Raw genomic sequence first — 22,632 nt, forward strand, 5'->3', positions numbered from 1 at the left:
TGCGGCTCTGCTGCGGTCTGTTTTCATCCATTTCACATTTCATTCTCCGATTTTCTTTTTTTTTTTTCTGCACTTTTCCTTTCACCTCTGTCGTATCAATTCTCAGTCTGGTGGTTTAAAAAAAAAAAAGTTTATGTGTATGTTGTTGCCACAGCTGATATTCTGTACCTTCTGCCAGTTAGGTACCTTGACATTACGGCTGTGTATTTATTAATAGTGTTTGAATCTGCTGTTCGTAATGTGGCCAAACTGTCGAAGAGGGTCCAGACTCCCGTTGAGTGCCGTTCGTGGTCTGCTAAGGGGCAGGATGAAGAGTTTTGATTCAGAAGGTCCATAAAGATGAAAGTACTTTATCCTGAAAATGTCTGTTTATTCCTCACTTCGGTAGCTGTCACCTACATTACTTTTTGGCTAAAAATAAGCTTTTTGTATAGATTATAATCATTTGATTTCCACAACGCAGACATTTTGCACGTAGCGCTTCCCCAGCTGCACCATTCATAACAGGCAACCACAGCGTACACGCATCATTTGGCACAAATTTACACATTTTACAAAAATAATATCGCGCAAAATCCATCAGTAGGTGTTCTGGAGCTTTCGATTGTAACACACAATCTTCCCCGGCACATAGAGTTTGCCCGGTTTCCACGAAAATGTGATTTTTCAAATTTCCCTCTTTCTTTTTTTTTCCCGAGCACTTTTTTTGTTTTCATCAATTGCTGGTTCCACGGTCGAGAGGGGACTTTGGATGAAACAATTAGTCGATCAGAAGGAAAACCCTTTGCAACTAGTTTGAAAATCGATTCATCTTCGCAGTCATTTTTCAAACTAAAATGCCAAATATTTGCTGGTTGTAGCTTCACACATGTGTTGCTTTACTTTGATATATACGAGAGTAGAAGAAATCTCTCTGGATTTTGGAGGCAAAACGAGTGATTTAAATATGTCAGCTGACCTTCGGCTGTTGGAAATTCCTTTTTTTTTTTACTATTTTTGACTATAGGATTAATCAAGAAAATACCCAGTAGATTTTTCAATAATTTAAAAATATCCCAAAGATGGTTCTTGGGACTTTAAAGATTGATACTGTGTCATTCAACTGAAAATCCAGATTAACCTTTTAAAATACGGCGTCCTGGCAGCGCTACTCTAGGTGTGTTCTGGTCTGGACTCAATCTTCACACAACCTTGACCAATTACACGTCGTTTGAAAGCTCTGCGTCTCCTGTTTCTATCCGTGCAAAGCATTTTAGGATCCTCATATCACTGCAACAGCTTGTTGACCCAGAATCGGCTCAGACTTGCGGCCGTGGTGTTTTCCCGCACAAAAGGTCCCGCTACGGGCCAAGGCAAAAAGCCTCGTGCCTCTGTAACTGCGGTTCAGTATCTTCTCTACTCCTTCTGACTGCAACGTTTAAAGAGTCACCCTTTCAAAGGAGCCCAGGGTTATGACTGTAATCAAAAGGGTTGAAGAACAGTAACCTTTTTCATTTTCGGGCTTGTGCACAAAATGGGGGATGACTGTTGAGGGGTCGATGGGAAATTTTTTTTTCTTTTTCTTTTTTTTTTAACACGAGTAACTGGAGACTGCACTGAAATAAGATCCAATCCAAAAAGAGAATACAAACTAACTACTACCTGCAGCTAGTGCAATGATTTTATCCTGCTGTGTATCATATATACTCTAGGCAAAGGCTCTCTACAGTCCATTCAGTATGGATGGATGTGGTATAAAAGGAAGGCAGTCCTTCAGGGCCTCCACCTTGGCAAAGTCTCCAAGGTCCCCTCCCCTCTCCTCCCCTTCCCTTCCCTCCCCAAACCTTCTCTCTCCCCACGTGTTGTCACCGCTCACTTTGCATCAAAGAGCAGCCGCAGGACCTCCGTGGCACTGGTCAGCCTGGAAACGGCTGGTTCCCCCGGCGACGGCTCCGCGATGCTCAAAGTGAAAGTCACCCCGTCGTGCTGCACCCACAGCGGTGCAGCGCACCTCCGCTCACGCCGCAGTGCAGGCCTGCAGCATTTCTCTCATCGAGCACTTGTACCGCTTCCATCAAAGCCTCATTTCTGAATGTGACGTGTAAATAAAGCATGAGATATTATGGCCTGCTTTCATTTATATTATGGTTAGAGTATTAAATGAAGGGTTAATATTTAAGGTAGGTCTACAATTTTTTTTCTCCTGTCCTTGAGCTCATGGTTGCTGTTTTTTCTTTTTTCTTTTCCATGTTATTTTTATGAATGTGAATGAAGGAAGTGGCTGTTTTCAATGCTGTTGTATGCCGTTGTGTTTTAGAGAATCGAGCCAGCTCATACAAATCTTTTTTCCATGTAATGGTCTCATCTGATCCATCTCAGTGTTTTTTAGACTGGTGCAGGTAAGGCAATGTTCGTTTTAGGCTATACATACAGTGAGCTACGTGTGTCACGGCCTTGTCAAAACTCACCAAGGAAGTGTTGTTTGTGAGCTTCTCATTTCGGGAGGCGTAGAAGATAAAAATAAAAGTGTTTTGAAAGGTTTACTGTGTCCGTGTGAAGTGTATCTAAAGAACATTTACTCGGGTGCCTAATTCCGAGGTATTGAAGTATTTCTGCAGTATACTTCTACTCCATTACGTTTCAAAGGCATATATTGTACTTTTTTCACCATTAAAATGATTTCACAGACGTATACTTTGCAGATAAGACTTTAAAAACCTGTAATGAACATTTAAATATTGCTGTTATATATTAAGCTTCCCAGAAGTCTATAAAATAGTTCTAATTAGCTCCAGCTACAACATTGAAATACTACTAACACATTGTTGTTCTATAGTAATGATTCAATAATGTGATATACAATAAGACAGGGGCCATTTCCACTGCATAATGAATATTTTACTTTTGATTCCTAAACTACACCGGAGTGATAATACTGATGTACTTCTGCTCAAGTAAAATTAACAATGCAGGACTTTTACTCGTAGTGGGGCATTTTTATATTGTGGTGTTGTTAGTTTTACACATGAGGAGGCCCCAAAAAAGATATTTTTGTATTTTGTGACATAAAATAGTAGCTTGTGTGCACATTATGTGGATTTTGCACTGACAGGACAACAAAATTAGCAGTGGAATTGAAGCGTTTCTTTTTCAAGCATCGTTGCAAACTGGACATCTTTGGATTTTGGACACAACAACAAGGCATACCATGCTTTGTTACTGTGGTTGGACAGGTAACACTGTTGCAGTGTTTCTGCAGTGTTCACCAAATTAAATTTCATACTTTTTTTTAATAGCACATACAAAGGAATTTTATACCCTTTTCATGGTCGTACTGGTCAAAGAATTAGGGAAAACCGCTGGGAACATTACGGGCCAACAATTATCTATTAAGAACATGATTTTATTAACATATATGTCATATTTTTGTCAGTACTTCCAAGGTGTATAAGTCTATAACTCCTGGTAATGTAATGAATGAGTTTACATGGGGACCGGGACCCAGATAATTGGCAGAAAGTTGATGGATGAATTAATTAATAAGTCATTTAAGTTTTTGCTAAAATCAACGCTTTCATTTATATAAGAAGAAGAAGCTTTTCTTTGTCAAACATGATTGTAAACTGAATACATTTGAACTTTGAACTGTTGACTATTTTTCACTATCTTCTGCTATTTTAAAGACAAAGTGATTAATCAGTTGGTTAAGAAAATAATTGGCAGCTTAATTGATCGTGGAAATAATTGTAATTCGCAGTGCTACTCTAAAACTGTGAAGATTAGAGCATTAGGAGATTAATTTAATCTGCATTTTATTTTATCATGTGTCTGCTTTGTTTATTTTAAATTGCCTGAAAAAAAAAGATGTGTATTTGTGTTTTGATACCAAATAATCACTTGTATTAATCACAAGATATCGAAATCGGCAGTGGAGGTGAGGCCTTTCTCCGTCATCACGGTTAACGGTGCGGTATTTACCGTTTCACCTCGCCGTCCTGGCGGTCGTCGGGAGCGGTTTTTTTTTAGCGTTGGTTGAACAGCGGGAGTTGCGCTTTGCTGAACGCAGCCTCGGGCCGTTTCGAAGAAGCACAGCCGGGGTTTCTGGTGACATCACGTAGGAAAGTACACAGTCTCACGGCGCAACACTGACCCCGAAAACAACAAGACGCGGTCTCATTTCCACCGACAACGGCTCATGACACCGTCGTAGGAGCCCCAGGTAAGGTCTCGAAACGCGGTTGAACGGCCGCCCGTCTCAGAAAACGTCCACCGACATGTCACTCTGCCGCCCGTCGCAGCCTTCGTTTCCTAACGCTGGAAAAGCTAGTGAACGGGTTTAGGCTATTTCCTGGGCCGCTGACGACTGGCTAAACAGTAGCGGCTCGGCAGCTAGCCAGCGGAGCCAATATTCAAAAATGGTTTGCCTTGTGCGTCTGTTTCCACACCGGGCACCTCTTCGTTAAAGGTGTCGTGCGGTAGAATAGGCAGCCTGGTTGTGCCGCATCGGCACAAAACGTCAGTTGGACAGCGTTATTGTGCTAACATCGAAAGTAAGCTGACATTAGCCTGGCAGCTGTTCCAGGATGTAGTCTTGGCCCTGTTGCTTGAGAGCTTTATTTAGTTAGAAGACATTTAAAAGGCGCGACCAGTTAATCACCACAAATGTCTGGAAAATAAATGCGAAACAAGTAAAGCTCTGTTGGTTTTTTTGTTGCAGTCAAAATGTCAAATGTCCAAAATCCAAAGATACTCAGTTTACTATCACGTATGACAAAGTAAAGCATCAAATCCTCCAATTTGAGAAGTTAAGAACAGCAAATATTTGGCATCTCTTGCTTAAAACATGACAACAAATATGATTCAATTATCAGTAGTTCATTGTCCGTCCCGTCAGCTAATCGATCAATTGACTAATCGTTGCAGGTCTTACTACAGCAATGGAGAAACCTCCCTTCAGACAGAACCAGAACTGCGGAGACTGGGAGCTGAAAGAGAGGCTGGGCATGGGCAGCTTTGCCCATGTTTACCTCTACCAACATCATGTGAGTGTTGACCCATAGCACCCCTGACACTGCGGGTATGTGCCACTCAGCTACATATAAAAAGGACGAAGGGAACACCTTGGAAATAACCAGTATAATAACTGCATCACAACTTACCTACACGCTTATCCCACTGTTGTTAATATAGTGTTATTTATGTGTTCTGACATTGCACAAGAAGAAATACAGTTGTATGCAAAGTTTTTATGCAAATTTTGTTGTTTTTTTTTTTGTTGTCGTTTTTTTTTTTTAAGTGAAAAGATGTAAATACAATCCCTGCAGCAAACAGACATAATAACGAGCCTTTCTTCAAATGTTAATGCACTGGCAGTTTTATTTCATGAACTTAAATGATAGGAACAGTAATGGCGATTTGTGCAAAAGTTCAACGACCCCCCCCCCCGCGCCATCTTTCCACGGGGGTGGAAATATTCTTTGGGGTAGTGTGAGAGCCAGTCACACAGGAAACATTGTGCCGATAAGAGAAGAATTGATTCCACTGAATATCAGTAGATTCTGGAGGCAAATGTTCTGCAGTCAGTCAAGAAAGTGAAAGTGAAAAGTGTCCGGCCTCTACAGCAGGACAATGATCCGGAGTAGACCTCAAAATCCAACATGAACTCCTTCAAGAAACATGAGGTAAAGCTTTCGAACAGCCCCCCCACAGTCCCCTGACCTGAACACCACTGAAAATCTGTGGGTAGATCTTAAAGGTGCTGTATGTGCAGGACAGACTAAAAATATCTCAGAACCTCAAGTGATCTACAGGAAGAGTGGGTGATAAATATTCAATCAAGAATAGAAAGACTCTTAGCTGCTACAAAAAGTGTTTACAAGCTGTGAGATCTGCCGGGGGGGGGGTTACTGAGTACTGACTAAGTACGGTGCCCAAACCTTTCAGTTTTTTAAGTCCATGAAATAAAAAAAAAAGTAATACATCTGTATAGTAATTTTCCAAAATTAAACACAAACTGCTATTTCTGGGTAAATTTTGATGTACTTATAGAGTATTGGAATTTGTGTTGTCCATTTTGTAGGAAACAAACGAAAAACTAGCTGTGAAAATGTGCCGCCTAGAGCTCACGCCAAGGAACAAGGACAGATGGAGCAGAGAAATCCAAATCATGAAAAAGTTTGTGCACATTCTATTTTCTTTGTGTGGGGACCTGTGTATCTACAAAGCACTTTGATTTAAGGACATTATACAGTGAAATCCCGATATCATAATGATAAAACACACAGTTGCACAGTTGTTCTTTACCTAAAGGAAACTGCAGACATTCAGTTAGATGAAATATGAAATCTGAGCCATTGTGCAGGCATTGCAGCAGTGAATTATTAAAACGTAATGTGGTTCTGACTCCTCCTCCTCCTCTCTCACTCAGATTAAATCACTTAAATGTTGTGACAGCCCGAGACGTCCCAGAGGAGATGAAGCACATAGCCTTAAATGATCTTCCACTGCTGGCCATGGAGTACTGCTCCAGGGGAGACCTGAGGAAGGTGAGGGATTAGGTGGGAGGGAGGCTGCCGTAGAGGACATTCTCAATAAGCCAGCTACATTTGAAAATTCTATTTACATGTGAAAACAACATGTGTCCACGGTAGTGTTTTCAGGTCATATTCATAGAGGTGTCTTTCCACACTAAAACACCTGAACAATGGCAAAACTGCTAGATCTCTTTGTGTTTGTCCTTATCAATCAGCAGTCAATAAAGCTGCCATATCAAGTAAGGAGTGTGATAGACTAGTCTGATTTCTCTGCTGAGTCTCAGCTGGTTAAACCTCTGTTTTCCCTCTTTTCTATTTGACTACATAAAAATAAATATAATAATAAACATTCTGTTGTTGACAACTGAACAAGCAAGACGTTGTGATTTGATCTCAGGTCATAATTGGTGCCTTTTACCGAGGCACTCCTGCACCGTTGCACTGTCATTAAAATCACTGACAGTCCACATAAATACACCTTAATGACAATACCTGAGTGATATTTAACATAAGTGATCACAGAGGGGGCTTTTGTTATTGTTTTCCAAAAGCTCAGTCTTCCCGTTCCAACTAAAATGTGAGACCGGTCTTTTTAAAATGTATAGTCTCCAAAGACCGTTTTAAAAAAGCTTTAAGTTTTAAGGTGTCAAATATGCTGGCTTAGTGTGGACGGAGGGGCCGGAAGGGAATTAAAAAGATATGTCTTAGCTGGCTTCGTCTGAACATACTCTTGAGTTAACATTTGTCTTAAACGCTCATCTCACTGTGCGAAGAGTAAATTTGTAGATCTTCATTTCAGAGATTAGTAGTGTGGCTTGTCAGTCCATCTCATGTCGGGACGTTTGTGTCTTCACTCTGTCATCTAATGTAGATTTACCGCAGGTGTGACAGAATTGCACTTGTCTTGGTCACAGGTGCTGAGCAAACCTGACAACTGCTGCGGTTTGAAAGAGAGTGAAGTGCTTTCATTACTCAACGATGTTGGTATGTCCAGTGTTATTTTTCTGTGTGCACCTTGTTCATTCATGTGTGTCTTGTTAGAGCCTTATCATTTAGTTAAACCACTGATTCCTGCTCTAGGATCTGGTATCCAGTATCTGCACGAAAACAAGATCATACACAGAGATCTTAAACCTGAAAACATAGTGCTGCAAGATATCAATGGAAAGGTAAACTGCTGCGTTTTGGTTTTCTACTTGCTCTGTTTGACTGTACATCTTGAAGAAATTATCTCAGATTTACTTACTTCCCTACAGCTGGTTCACAAAATCATCGATTTGGGCTATGCGAAAGACCTGGACCAGGGTAGTCTGTGTACCTCCTTTGTCGGCACGCTGCAGTACCTGGTAAGTACTTAAGCAAACAAGTAACTATTTCTTCATCCACCTAGCACCTGTACCTAGCTCTATGTAATCTATGTCTTATTATGATTATGAACTAAAATCCTTTTAATCTTCTTCCTGCCTTCAGAAATGATGAAATGTAGAAACTCTAATGCACCTTCTGCCTCTTCAACTGAAACGCATGTATAGGATAAACACATCACAGTAATGATATTATCACTTGCCGTAAATTGATGAATAGGGAAAAACGTCAAAGTGGAAAACATTGTTGTCAATGTCAACCAAATGCATCAGATTGATACGCACCACTTTTTCTCTGCAGGCACCTGAGCTGTTCGAGAATAAGCCTTACACTGTTACTGTGGACTACTGGAGCTTTGGCACGATGATATTTGAATGCAGTTGTGGTTTTCGTCCTTTCTTGCACAACCTGCAACCTGTGCAGTGGTACGTTGACTTGATAAGCAAAACATTATGATGTAAATTTTGTGCAGGAATGATTTATTTTAGCAGTTAGTTGGTCGTGCTGGTGATCCGAAAACAACAGGAAGTTAGTTATTATATTATCAACGCAGTCACCTGCAGCGACACAGCTCATGGAGGAAGCTTAGCTCCTTTAAAACCCTTAGTGCCGGATTCCCGCGATTTATGTCAATAATCGTATTCTTTTCAGATTCATTGCGAATAAATGACCATAAATTGGCTTAGAAATCGTAGGGAAAAGATGCCCCTTGTAACTTCAGAACTTGCCTGAGAATCATCACGTTTTTCAAGTTTTCTTCGGTAGCAAAGTCATCCAGTGATAGTCATCTGTACATACATGGGTACTTTGCACACAAGAACCGCTAATGATTAACTTTCCATTTTAAGTGATGCCAATTTGCCAAAATGTAAACAAATATAGGCTAAAAAACAGGGTTTAAGTTGCAGCCCACGGCTATTTATCACTGATTCCATGGTAACATTATATGCCCTGTTTAGTTCCCTCAAAACCCCCAAATTAAGGGAACTGTAGTTCCAGAACTTAGACTATGATTAGTCCCCAAAACAAAGTAAGACAAAGAATAACGGTAAGATTGTCAAAACCATTAATGTTCCTTTTTTTAACGTTGCAATATCAACACATGTACAATATTTTTTTGGCATTACTGTGTCTTAAAGTGTCCTATGTTAGGGTCACCAAGCACACCAAATATTAACAAATCTTTCTTTGTTTACATGAGATGAAAAAAGTTCAGTTTGCAGTCAGACCACTGTAGTTAATGCCGCCACCACATGCTGCCGCCAACACATGCATGATACACTAGGGGAAAAGGAAACCCCCTAGTGATGGTAAAAGCAGATTTACAAACTTAGGTACATAAAAAACTGCAGTAGCATTTGTTATTTTAAAAAGGAAAAAAAAGAATCTAAAACCATGCCCAATTCCACAGTCCCCAATCGAAGGAAGTGCCTCATTCGCAGAAGCAAACTAACAATAAGATCACAAGGTTAACAGGAATTAGCAACATAACAGCAAGATCAAAAGGCTAAGTTAAAAGAATACCAAGAGGCACGGAGGTGGACTGTTCAGATCAAATCATAGCCGCCCCATTGTCTCTTCTGGGCGATGGTCCAGTCAACGGAAGAGATCCCCAAAGTTGAGCGAACGAATCGTGTAGGATAATGGACAAGGATTGCAACAACATATAAAATAAAATGGTGCAGGAAGCAGGTATGATAACTACAGGTAATAGAAGTAAAAAGGGCTGTGTTTACATGGAATTTTTTTGCTATGAGCGCTGGATATCTTACTGTATCTACAAGTGTTCAGTGTCAGAGTTGAAAACAGCATTTCCCATGACTAACAATTCCATTTTGAAGTATAACCAAGTTAAAATTTTTAATGTTTAATTTTTCCATGACACTTATCTATGCTTTTATGCTTCGTGTAGAAAATATTTCATGTCTTACAGTGGAATCATTTTTGATATGTAAACCTCTCCATCATCATCCTGTATAGGGCTGCAGCTAATGACTAGTTTCATTATCTTTTAATCTGTCGTTAATCGTTTAGTTTACGAGTCAAATAATTGTGAAGACATGGCTCTCACAACTTTAGAGAGCTGAAGACGATGTCTTCAGACGTCTTGTTCTGTTTGATGAGCAGTCCAAATGCCCCAAAATATTAAATTTACAATATTGTAAGACATAAAGCGGCCAGGTCTCACAATTGATAAGCTGGAATCGGAGAGGGTTTTTCTCTTGATCGATTAATCAATTAATCGACTAATCGTTTCAGCTCTAATCCTTTCTCTTTCCTCCGCAGGGCTAGCAAAGTGCGGAACAAAGGTCCCAAAGACATTATGGCTGTAGAAGAACTGAATGGAGAAGTCAGATTCTCCACACACCTCCCCTACCCCAACAATCTCAGCAGGTTGGAACTCTTAACTGCTAAAATCGCTTTTAATGAAAACTAATGAAAATTGGCAGATGTTTCATACGTATTATCACTTCAAACAGTAATTATGATGGTTGATTTGTTTCTTTCTCTCTGAGGACAAATTCTGTTGTTTACTGGCCACGTTACCTCGTGCCTTTAGAGCTAGGAGCTCTTAACTTGTGTTGGAGTAAGTGAAATAGAAAGCTCAAAAGACCTGAGCATCTGGACAGTGTATGGTGCTAACGTCTCTCCTTGAACACGTATTTAAATTGTTGTTTTACAGGACACTGTCGGAGCCGATGGAGGCGCTGCTTCAGCTAATGTTAAAGTGGGATCCTGTCCAGAGAGGAGGCAAAGTGAACCCTGACACCAAGAAACCCCTTTGCTTTGAAGTACTGGAGCAGATACTGAGTATGAAGGTGAGTTACTTTCAGTTTTATCAAGATACAGCACTTTTTTCAGGGCTTCTGAACCAGCTGTATCTGGGTCAGCAGTTAGCATTTACATATTCCTCTTGAAACTGTTAGCTGTTGTTTATAATACTATGAAAATGCTGATGGTTACTCTGTCACCACAAAGGCTGGGTATTATTTGAAAATTTGCTATCCTATTACCGATAGGATAACGGAGTTTTGGTATCAATATCAAAACAGTTTTCCTTCTTCTTTCTGACTGGAAGGTCTGGGATTATCTCAAGAGACCTGAGTGTTTGATAGTGGTTTCTGGTCATTTTCTTGAGCACTGAAAATTCTGTCTATGTGGCTGGGAGTATGTTTAATTTGTCATTGTGTACATGTTCATTGGCGTGTATGTAGGTAGGTATGAACATGGAAGCCGAGATGTGGGGTTTTGATTTGTTGATTTGTGAAAATTATGATATACAACATGTTTGTACATTCAATAGAGGTGATGTTGCATGTTGGCAGTAGGCACTGAAACGTTTGGCATCTGTTGAAAGCTGACACTACATGTATCTGTCTTAAAGGGGAAATGCACTGATTTTCCACATCAAAGTGTGTTTACAGGTGTTGAGGAGTGCTACTGCATATGTGGATAAAAGTTGTATGAAGCCTTTTGTGGTTACAGATGGAGCTGTGTGAAGTCTTGTTCATATTCTCAAGTAATGCCACTTCAGGGTCAGTGTTGGCTGGGTTTGAAGACTACAAGTTTTAAAAATGGGGGGAAAAAAAAGTCTGGGGGTATGAGCTTACCAGTACCTATACCGACAGCTTTTCTCTTCTGTATCTTCAGGTTGTCCACATCCTGAACATGACCACAGCTCAGGTCCACTCTTTCCAGCTGACTCCAGACGAGAGTCTCCACAGTCTGCAGAAGCGCATTGAGGCCGAGACCAAGATCGAAGTGGTGAACCAGGAGCTGCTGCAGGAGACAGGCGTGTCACTGGACCCCAGAAAGCCGGCTGCACAGTGTGTCCTAGATGGCGTGGTAAGTTGATAATGACCACTGTAATTTAATTTTAAACCCTTTAGATTAAATCGTATTAAATTCAACTGTGTCATTGAAAACAGGAAGTACCAGTACAACTAAATGCAATTTAGCGAATAACCAGATTGTGCAAACAGTAGAAACATGTGCAGAGAGAGAGAGAGAGAGAGGGAGATATACAGTGTGCACAGAACCCAATAAATTGTATGTATAGTAGAATGGGCGAGAGAGAGATATAGATAGATATAAAAACAGTAAGTAGTTATGTAATATGTACAGTGTAAGAGGCTATGTACAGTTGAACATTCTGAGTTAAATTTATTTGGTTAATAAATTAAATATAGATAAGAGGGAGATGCCTGGCCTCGCACTGTACGCGCTCCACCATCTTGGATTGAATTTTTTTTTTTTTATTCAATGTTAAATGCTCGGTTTACAGATCAAGCTAATGTACACAAAAGAAAAAAAAACTTCAGTGAGGTTATATTTCACCTGGCACAGATCCCAGCCTGCCCACAATTTCAAACACACTCTTGCACCTTGCAGCTTCGAGTGAAACTCGATGAACTGTTTCAGTTGAAACCTTCATCCGGTGCTGTGTGTCCTGGTGGTCTAGGAGTTTGAAACACAGGCCATGTATTATCACTGTCCCCAGTTGGAGTCACGAGCGTGACCTTTGTTGCATTCTGACATCCCTGTTCTCACCTCCCTCATGTCCTGTCAGCTCTCTGTCTCCAACTCTAATAGAGGCAAAAAAGGCAAAAAAAAAAACAACCTTTCTCCTCGTATGTTCTTGTTGACCATTGGAACATTCACAGAGACAGGAAAAGGTTTGCAAAAGACTTGTCTCAGTGCTGAAAAACTGAAATGATGGAGAAGAAGCTGCATCTGCAGGTATTATGATTGATACCTCGCTCACTGTTTGTGCATTGAGGGACTTTGAATGACCCGGTTATGATCTACAGGAAATGTGTTAACAGTCTATATAAGTAATGATTTCTTCCTCTTCTGTGCAGAGAGGGTGGGATAGCTACATCGTCTACCTGTTTGACAAGAGCATCACCAAGTACTCTGGTCCCCTCAGCGCCAGACAGCTGCCTGACAAAGTCAACACTATCGGTGAGATTATTTCAAGTTATTCCTGCTGCTAGTGAGGCAGTTTTGTGAAAGGAAGCAAACAGTTAAATGTACCTTGATGCATTAAATTTGAATATATGTGACAGATCACAGATTTTTCCATCACACCTCTTCCTGTCTGTTAGGCAGGTATAAAATCTACCCTATAGCAGAGGATATTTTTACCGTGATGAATTCCATCCCTAGTGACAACTTAATCCACTAAATGTTGCCAGTGTCCTCCGCATTGTTTTAATACCATGTAGTACAATTGCAATGGATCTTGTTTAAACTTTGCAGTCCAAGAGGCCAAGACCCAGCTGCCCCTGGTTGCGTTGAAGAAGGTTTGGGGTGAAGCAGTGAGCTACATCTGTGGTTTGAAGGAGGACTACAGCAGACTTTTCCAAGGACAGAGGGCTGCTATGTGAGTCACATAACCCACTTCCGCAATCATTTATTTATTTTATTCCTGATTGATTGATTGCTTGATTTAAACCACAAGAATCATGAGCTATATTCTTACCCACCTGCAGGGTTTCAGATGTAAAATCAGCATGTTTGTGTTTTTCAAAACAAAAATATCTGTTCTACTGCCATTTAGAAATGTTACAGGTGTAAACAAACCTTCAACAGCATCAAAATACTTAAATAACTTAGATGTTGTTGTTGTCAAATGTTGGTACATTTATTAAACAGAACTGTCAATTAATGTTGGAAGGATAACAAAGTATCTTGTGTTTAGATTTTTAGATTGATTGTGCCTTTTACGTGCATCTCAACTTGACCTTTTAACCAGACCAAGCCCACTGAAACTTCTTAATAAATATTATCATCCTGCTTTTAAACCATCAAAGGTTAGTGACTCTGTATTGAGGAAGTGGGTTATTTTGGCAGCCAAACCAGGGAGAAAAAAAAAACACAGGAACTGCAGTGGTCACAACAACAGGACTATTGAAGACATTTTCTGTGCAGAATTGACTGAGAAATGACCTTGTTAAAGTTTGTTTACTTCATGTGTTCTGGAGGATAGACACATTCATCTATTCATCCATCATATAGTCATCCTATCTGGACAGAAATAAGGTAACAGGCAGTTCTTTATGCAGTAAGATATGTAAGATACGCAGGTTCACTGAGTCAAGATCATGTCTTTTATAACACTGAGTGTCTTTCTTCCACAATACTGTCAGGGTATCATTAGGTCTTTAAAGCTCGTAGGAAACACTGCATGTAGTTAAAACAAAAAGGCTTTAGAAGGTAAAAAGCCTTCAAGTTTATATTTAGCAAAAGTCTTAAATATTTTGTAAGTTATAAAGTTTTTTTGTTTACATCTGATTGCAGGGTGTTGGGACGGTAGACATTATACTATAAACTAAAAGTGGGATTGTTTCCACAGTGAATTGTTTGTGCAGGAGGTTGGTCAGTCTCCTTTTTTTTTTTTTTGTGGAGTCAGGACCATCATCTGTATTAAACACTGTCACTACTGCTGCTAAAGTAGCAAGGAAGGTCATCATCTCATAGTGTGCAAGTGACAATCTGAGCAAAAACTTCAGTGATCTTAAATTAATCATTTTCAGTTGGTTAGTTCATCTGTGCATTTTCTTCTGGTTGGCCGTGGCATCTTAACAGAATTAATTATACCATTAGGAATTATTATTATTATACCACTGGGAAGTGCTGAAAAATAAGACTATATTGTCTCTACTGATTTTAAATTGTACTTTGATACTTTGGTCTGATTGCGAAACACGTATTAAACTGCATTATATGTGGTATTTAAGTTAAATAAATACGTTTTGATTTAACTTGCAGAAACGCTACTAAACAATTCCCGTACAACTGATTACAACGTTCCAAACGTTTGTTTGAATAATGGGAGAAATAATTAACTAATCAGCTGTATATCAATCACAGTAGACCCCTTTTTATTCAACATAACTCCAACTGTAGTCCATGCAAGGTACATGAAGAAAGCTTTATGGTTTGATTTGGTTTGGTTTGGTTTTTTTTTGAATGGCCATTTTTCCCTCACACTGTGGTCTCACGCTGTCTCTGTTGTGGATGGTGCAGACTGCCATGTGTCTGGTACACACGTAGTTTCTCCTCCTTCCAAAGCCTTCTTACTCTCAAGTGTCTCCTCCTTCCTCCTCCAGGTTGAGCCTCCTGCGCTACAACACCAACCTGACTAGGTGTAAGAACAGCATGTTTGGCTTCTCTCAGCAGCTGAAAGCCAAGCTGGACTTCTTCAAGAGCAGCATCCAGTACGACCTGGAAAAATACAGCGATCAGATGCACTATGGCATATGTGAGTGTTTTACTGGCAGCCGTTGGTTTCGAGTCTTAACTTGTAATGGAGAACATTTACATACGGGAGTGTTTTTATAGCACTGAACAAGATGCTGTTTGTTTTGATGAGTTATCTGTGTTCGCCCAAAGCCTCTGAAAAGATGCTGAAAGCCTGGCAGGAGAACGAGGAAAGAGCTGCTGCTTTTGCACAGGTAACGCATGTTTACAAAACAAAATATGGAAAACATTAAAAAGGCCTGTGATGTTTACCAGTGCAAATCCTAATTGTGACAGTCCTTGTTTGATTCCTGTTTGGTCCTGCAGGTGGCAGAGGTGAGCCATTTGGATGATGAGATCATGGCTCTGCACTCTGAGATAGTGGAACTTCAGAGGAGCCCGTACGCCCGACGCCAAGGAGACAAGATGGAGCAGCTGTGAGTGTTAATGGAGTCTGACCCAGGAGATGACGTACTGGGTTTATACACTACAATATGTCATCTATATAGTTATCAACAGTAATCTTTATCCCAGGTTTTGTTGTAAAAACATGCTGTACATACAGCTAGGTCCATAAGTATTTGGACAGTGACAATTTTCGTAACTTTGCCTCCATGATGGCGCTGAAACAAATCAAGATCTGATTGAAGTGTAGACTTTCAGCTTTAATTCAAGGTGTTAAACAAAAATAGTCCATTAATTACTACAGGATTTAAAGCCATTTTTATTCATACAGGTGAAAGCAGACACAAATAAACAGTGTATAGCTCCTATAAAATGAGTTTAACGGATTATATTAGTGTTAATATTGTATTTTTAATTTTGATCTAATTGCCAGCAGCTCTGCATTTGCAGCCATTTTGCCATCAGTTTGTTGTCTGTCTGTTGTTTTCACCAAGTGGGAGATATCGTGGTTGTCAGAAATACCCGATGCCTCCGATTTTAAATAGCATATTGGGGGCTGATGTCAAAATTTTTTCCACTCGGCTGCTCGTAACAATGGCTTAAATTATATAGCATGAACAAGGCATTAACTGTCAATTAAAACATACGCCACAGATAATCTATGTCGGGACTCCCCTTAACCCCTCAGTCTATGCTGCTTTGGTCACGAGTGTCTGATTATAAGCATCTGTTCGTAAGGCCTTATAATGTGAAAGAACTTTGTATAAAATACCCAGAAATATTTAAATCTAATGTAGAGATTGCTATGAAATTTCAAAGCAGCCACATTCTTGTTTGAAGACGAACTTTTTGGTTTTGGAGGGGAGTTTTTTTTTTTTTTTGTTTTTGTTTTTTTGGAAGTTGGGTAAAAATCTGAAATCGTGTTAATGGCACATGCCCTGTGCCCTCAGGAAAAGTTTACACAAGTCACTGTGCTATCGTGTACTTTTTCTTTTGTAAAAAGAAAATCTTATTTGACATCCACTGCATTGAGGTATCTTCATGTGGGCTTTGAGCAGCCATCCACTCACCACCTGCCACTGTTAGATTGGATTTAAAGGGTTTTTTGTTTAAAAACAAACAATCCCTCCTCTGTGCTGCTGTAAAAGCTCTGGCTGGTGTCACTTCCATGGGGCACACAAACAAGACAGGCTCCAGTCCAAAGGCATTTTAAACATGCTGCATCAGACAATAATCTGCTGTTTAAAAGACCTCAAAATAAACAGCTGTTAGCTCTTATTTGCCACGAGTTGTCCTGATATGTGTTGTTAGGGGCCACTGACAGGGCTTTATAATTCCGTCTTGTAAATGTTAAGATCAGACAAATTCATTCTATTGCAGAGAAGAAAAAGCGATCAACCTCTATAAGCAACTGAAGATGAAGTGCAAAAGTAAGAAACATTTTAATCCAATTTATTGGAGTTCAAAATGTTATGTTACAGTAATACTACATGTAATGGCTTGTTTTTCCTCCAAAAAGAAAAAAAACACATCAAATTGTGAAATGTGTGTTAAGTGGTTTATCTGACGCATATCTCTCAGTACCTGAGCCAGATGTGAGCAGCGACAGCTCTGAGATGGTGAAGGCCATCATTCAGACTGTCCAGAACCAAGACAAGGTCCTCAAAGATCTGTACACCCACCTCAGGTAAGATCAGTGCCCTCGAGACATTCAGTTTTTCACTTGACTGGGAATATTAGACCTGTGGGTTTTTGAGAATGACCCTTTTAAATTCCCTTTACACATGTGATTTCCCCGACTACTCCAGTCATTTGGTACCTCAAAGAACCAAAATGATAATACTTCGTTTTAAGGTCCGTCCTGTCTTGTCTCTTCCCAACAGTAAGATCCTGATAAGCAAACAGAAGATCATTGACTTGTTTCCACGAATTGAGAAAACCCTGGAGAGCATCAAGGATGCTGATAACACAGTGATGCAGATGCAGATAAAGAGACAGAGAGAGTTCTGGCACTTACTGAAGATTGCTTGTGTAAGTTATTCTGCACTGTTTATCAGCCAGGGATTTTTTTGTGTGTGTTTTTACCGAGAAATATAATATGGCATATGATGCAAAAAGGGGGAAAGTTTAGGTGTATCAAATCCCATCAAATCTCATCCTATCACATTTCTTAGTGAACGTGCACTGATGAACCAAAACCTTACACCAGCATGGGCACTGATGCTCTTGCCCAGTGGTCTGGCCATAACGATGTGGCCTTTGTCAGAGTCGCTCAGGTCTTTACACCTGCCCGTTTCTCCGACATCAAACGTGTTTACTGCGAGAATTGACGGTTCACTTACCGTCTAATACAGTTAGGTCCATAACTATTCGGACAGTAGTAGACGATGGACTTGAAACGGATCCGTCAAGATGTGATTGAATTGTCGACTTTCAGCTTTAATTCAAGGCGTTCAACAAGAATATCACATCAACTGTTTAGGAATTACATTTTATACATAGTCTCTCATTTTCAGAGGCTCAAAAGTAATTGGACAGACCAACATAATTATAAATATAAGGATTATTTTAAATACTTGGATGAAAATCAGTGACTGCCTGAGGTCTGGAACCAATGGTCATTGCCACATGCTGAGTTTCCTCCCTTGAGAAGCTTTGCCAGGCCGTCACTGCAGCCCCCTTCACAGGAAAGAGGAAATCCTCACAATTGAGCAGCTTAAACTTGGCAGTGTTTGACATTTTTCCCCTGAAAAATGATTACTCAGTTATCAAAATAGTTGCTGATTATTTTTCTGTAGTAAAAGAATTGACTAATCATTTCAGTTCCTCATCGTCCGTCTCATCTTTCTCATGAGCGTATAAGTCAGTCCTGCGAGTCAGCGATTGCCCCCCCCAGCTCGGGTACCGGCTCTTCTGTCACCTCCCTTGGACTTTAACATAGAATGCAGGAAGAGGAAGGTGCGCTGCCTGCATCCCTTTTGCACGAGGAAGACGGCGTGTTTATTATTGCTGCGTGTATCAGTATGATCTCTTTCTCTCCCTCCTTCAGGCTCAAAACTCGTCACGTAGCTCGATAGCAGCCAGTCCCGAGTCATCCAACCTGCTGCAGGTTTCTCAGTGGTCACAGTCAGCACAGCCTGTCAGCTCCCCACATCCTCTAACCTCCCTACCCGGGCCAAATGACAGGTACCTGACCGGATTGATTGATTGGTTGTGACGATTGACTCCTACAGAGAAAGTATTCACTGGCCCGATTTTTACACATGTTAACTATGACAATGTATAACACAGAAATCCAACATCATAACTTTATATAAATGACAGAGAAACACAAAAAGAAAATGTCCCATTTTAAAAATGGATAAAGTTAAATGTTTTATAACAACAGCTCCTGGCTGTACCATTTATGTGTCAGTTATTTTGTGTTGTACTATATTTTTACTTACTTTGGTGCAAACTGATCAAAATTTTCTTTTTTTCTTTTTTTTATGTCTGTAAAACATGAAAAAAGCCACAGGGGTTGTCTTATGATTATCGTTATCTGTTGTTTGTTTATTGTATATCAGTTGGGAATGGCACCAGATGTAAACTGTGGTTTTCTAGGTCAGTGAATTTCCTCCCCCAAGGCATTCTCCTGTAGTAGGTGAAATACTAAATCTATTGTAGATACGATGGATGTGATTAAATCGTCTCTCTGTATGCGGGTGGCTTTCAGTGATGCTGCCCCGCGCCTGCTGCAGGAGAACCAGAAGTACCTCAGTCAGCTGACCAGCCTGATGCAGGAGGCTGCTGATGAACAGGCCAAGAGCATAGTGGTGAGTCCACTGGTTTTAATCTGGGGGGGTTGATATCATAGAACGCAGCCTTATAAAACTCTAATTATGAATTGTACGTTCGGATCCTTGTTAGAAAACACAGAACAGTGTTGTCAGTGTTCTCAGTGTAGTTCTAATGACATCGGATGATGGTGTTTACATCATGTTGTCAATCCTGAACTCTCTATTTATTCTTCTTAAAATAGTTTTAACGTAAAAAGTAACCAGACCACAGCAAAGAAAGAGACAAGAACACAAGGTCAAAGCAGGAATTAAGTTAAGGGCGACCAGATTGGGTCTGGTTTATCATTTAGACTACCTACTACCAGTGGTGAAATTGAGGGGATGCAAGCTTATGGTCACTGCAAACTCCTTTTTGCATTTTTTCTTTGAGATAATTGAGTGTACAACCTTCCAAAATCTTTGGAAATTGTCCCAGGAACAAATGAATTGCGTCTGTGGGCTTTACAGTCAAATCAGAGACATTGAAACATTTTCTTCACATGAACACATGGATGTTTATCTCTGTCCGACAACACCGCAATATCTACACTGTACACAACAGGAGCGTTCAGCGTCCACTGTGCAGTGTATTAATTACATAGGAAGATTTATTAAATTAAATACAGGTCATTATTATCATCACACAGTTAAGAAGAAGCCTTTTGAAGAGCTTTTTCTAAAGACTGAACTGACAAATTACATCTTCCAAGATCGAGTTGCTTGATGAAAAAGTCATTATTTTTCAAAAATCCTATGAAAAGGGGAAAAAACACAAACCTAACCTGGTTTTTGGAAATACTGTACTTCATTCTGGGGTAGCTGCTGCTTTTCACTTCTTATTAAAATACTCCTCTTTAACTCTGGTTTGTCATCTCCACTCTTAACATCATGGTTTTCCTCTTTCAAGGACCAAGACTGGAGCTGGACGAAATACGAAACTTTAACAACAAAATTAAAAAAGCGAAATGCGTAAGACCTGTTGCGTCCTCCGTCCCTGCTTGTGCTCCGAGTAACACTAAGGACTGTAAGCTGTATCACAGCGGAATGGCACCAAACATTGTACAGTTGTACATGGACTTGGGATATTCTCTTTAAAAAACAAAACAAAAACAAAAGGGTTCTCTTGATCTTCTTTTTAAAAAATAAGACCGGGTTCACACATGCTCAGTGGTGTCTGCCCACTCCCATCGTCTCACCTGGAGGAAAGTTTGATCAATGAATATTCTTGTTTTTGTATGAGAAAACAGACGAAGCCGTGTCTCTCCACTCCTTTTCCTTTTGCTGCACAATATTTATCATAACTCATTATAACTGATGATATTCATTTTAACTGTTATTGCAAACATGAGCAAAACTGTAGCACCACATTTGAGGGTTTGAGGTGGATTTGTGACACGGGAGGATGGTCGACAAACGCGGGAACTAGTTCAGCCCACCGACACACAAGGAAAAGGCAGGAATTGGTCGGGGGTGTGGCGGGGGGTTGAGGAGGAAATTACAATCACGCAAACAGCACTTTGATACTCCCACGTATCCTCTCTGCAAAGAGACGAAACGTTCCAGGCTGCCAAGACTGTCGCAGGGTTTAAAGTCATGACAAGACAGAAACTGTTGTCACTCAAAATCAATTTGTAATATTTTACTATAATCATTATGGGGTTTAAATTCTATGTACATGTTGTTTTGATTTACACTTTTTTTTTCTTTTTTTTTTTTTTAAATAAAGTGTTATACATCATAGGCAGTGTTTTGTCATGATATGTGTGACAGATGTGGCTGGCCATTATATTTATACAATGTCTATACTGTACATCTGTCCTTTTAAAAATCAGTTTTATGTCTCATTTATGTGCACATACTATTTCTTCGGATGGTAAATGCTGTGTTTGTGTCATATAAAGCTGAAACAGTTAATCAGTAGTCAGGTTTAGGGGATGAGTCAATTAATTGACTGGTCCAGTGAAAGAAAAACGATCAACTGATTTGACAATCAGTCAATTGTTTATGGTTTTGGACATATGGACGCATACAGAAAGCTATTTGAAGACATCCCCTTGGGCTCTGGGAAATTATTGATAAGGATTTTCCACTTGTTTTTTTTTTTTTTTTTTTTTTTCGGTCATATATGATGGTAAACTGAATACTTTTGGTTTTTAGACTACTGCTTGGAAGACACGAGCAGTTTTAGAGGAAAATATGTCAGCACATCCTCCAGCAGTATGCAGCTGAATTAAGTGCTTCTCCGTTTGTGGACTGCAAACTTCCAGGGGGAAGAGGGACTGGAACACAGTGATTTTATTTGCAGCCTTTTAATAACACAAACAGATCAACATTTACACACGTTTAGCCACATAAAACAATTTTACTTGTCATTGGATAATTGGGTTCAAATCTATTGTCAATTTTGACTCTTGTTGTTTCGAAAACGTTGTATTGTTTGCATTGTGAAACGCTGCAAATCAATCAGCCTGCGCCAGCCCCTTGTTTTCCCTTGGAGCACTTTTTATGCAGAGAAATGACCATAGGCATATTTCAGGAGGGAAATGTATCTATTAATCTGCTGACAAATATTAATAGATAATGAACAAAACTGCAGCCCTAAATGCCATGTGGGAGTTGTTTCCGACTTGTGAATAAAGTTTGCATCAATATTCAAGACATGATTATTCCAGGACGCTCAGGTTTTCAGAAAAGCTCCGGTACATCCGATTGGTGCCTAAAGCCCCTGAAAACTTGGCGACAAAATCTTACGTATTTCTCCATAACGTTAAATATTCATGACTACATTATCACCAAAGTTCTTTAATCTGCTTCATGAGGATTGTTTGGGTGTAGTTTGATCAGATTTGATTGACAGCAACCAAACATCCCACCAACTGTCAAATCCTGATTGGAGCAGAGGAGTCCATGGCATCACCTTTTTCTAATTTAGCCCCGTCCGCTTGAAACCAGTGAAAAGACCGAAGACAGAAACAGAAATCACTCATGTGAAATACCCAATAGTGTGTTGATGTAGGCTCCTGTTACTTATTGTAAAAATCTGATAGAAGAAAATAAGTTTTCAGTGCTTTTAAAAACAACTCCCATCGTTCAAGGTAGTTAAACCCAAATTTGTTGATGGTGCACAGTATTTACCCTCACATGACCATCTCTGCTGTCACACGGGAGTTGTACATGTGGGGGCACTCACGTGCTGTAAAAAGTACTACAACAAACAAATATTTTCCTTATTATTATTATTATTATTATTATTATTATTATTATTTCCTGGTTTGTTTGTTTTTTTC

At 39.8% G+C, this 22,632-nt stretch overlaps 1 protein-coding gene across 1 annotated transcript; it reads left to right on the forward strand.

Annotated features, from left to right (window-relative positions):
- The first annotated feature begins 4,018 nt into the window (after nucleotides 1-4,018).
- LOC120794257 (inhibitor of nuclear factor kappa-B kinase subunit alpha-like) lies at nucleotides 4,019-22,591 on the forward strand. Its single transcript, XM_040135142.1, has 22 exons — nucleotides 4,019-4,198; nucleotides 4,903-5,021; nucleotides 6,059-6,153; nucleotides 6,407-6,524; nucleotides 7,427-7,496; nucleotides 7,593-7,681; nucleotides 7,769-7,858; nucleotides 8,178-8,302; nucleotides 10,164-10,271; nucleotides 10,561-10,696; nucleotides 11,529-11,723; nucleotides 12,740-12,842; nucleotides 13,140-13,263; nucleotides 14,993-15,144; nucleotides 15,276-15,337; nucleotides 15,450-15,559; nucleotides 16,908-16,957; nucleotides 17,109-17,214; nucleotides 17,411-17,558; nucleotides 18,577-18,713; nucleotides 19,243-19,342; nucleotides 20,253-22,591. The coding sequence occupies exons 2-22, from the start codon at nucleotides 4,917-4,919 to the stop codon at nucleotides 20,316-20,318; spliced, it is 2,289 nt and encodes a 762-aa protein (XP_039991076.1). The 5' UTR covers nucleotides 4,019-4,198; nucleotides 4,903-4,916; the 3' UTR covers nucleotides 20,319-22,591.
- The last annotated feature ends 41 nt before the right edge of the window (nucleotides 22,592-22,632 follow it).

The sequence above is a fragment of the Xiphias gladius genome, chromosome 9 (assembly GCF_016859285.1).
Source record: "Xiphias gladius isolate SHS-SW01 ecotype Sanya breed wild chromosome 9, ASM1685928v1, whole genome shotgun sequence".
NCBI lineage: Eukaryota > Metazoa > Chordata > Actinopteri > Istiophoriformes > Xiphiidae > Xiphias > Xiphias gladius.

Coding starts and splice junctions, on each gene's coding strand:
- LOC120794257 (XM_040135142.1), top strand. CDS start 4,917: ATGGAGAAACCTCCCTTCAGACAGAACCAGAACTGCGGAGACTGGGAG. Junction 5,022..6,058: donor TTTACCTCTACCAACATCAT/GTGAGTGTTGAC, acceptor TCCATTTTGTAG/GAAACAAACGAAAAACTAGC. Junction 8,303..10,163: donor AACCTGCAACCTGTGCAGTG/GTACGTTGACTT, acceptor TTTCCTCCGCAG/GGCTAGCAAAGTGCGGAACA.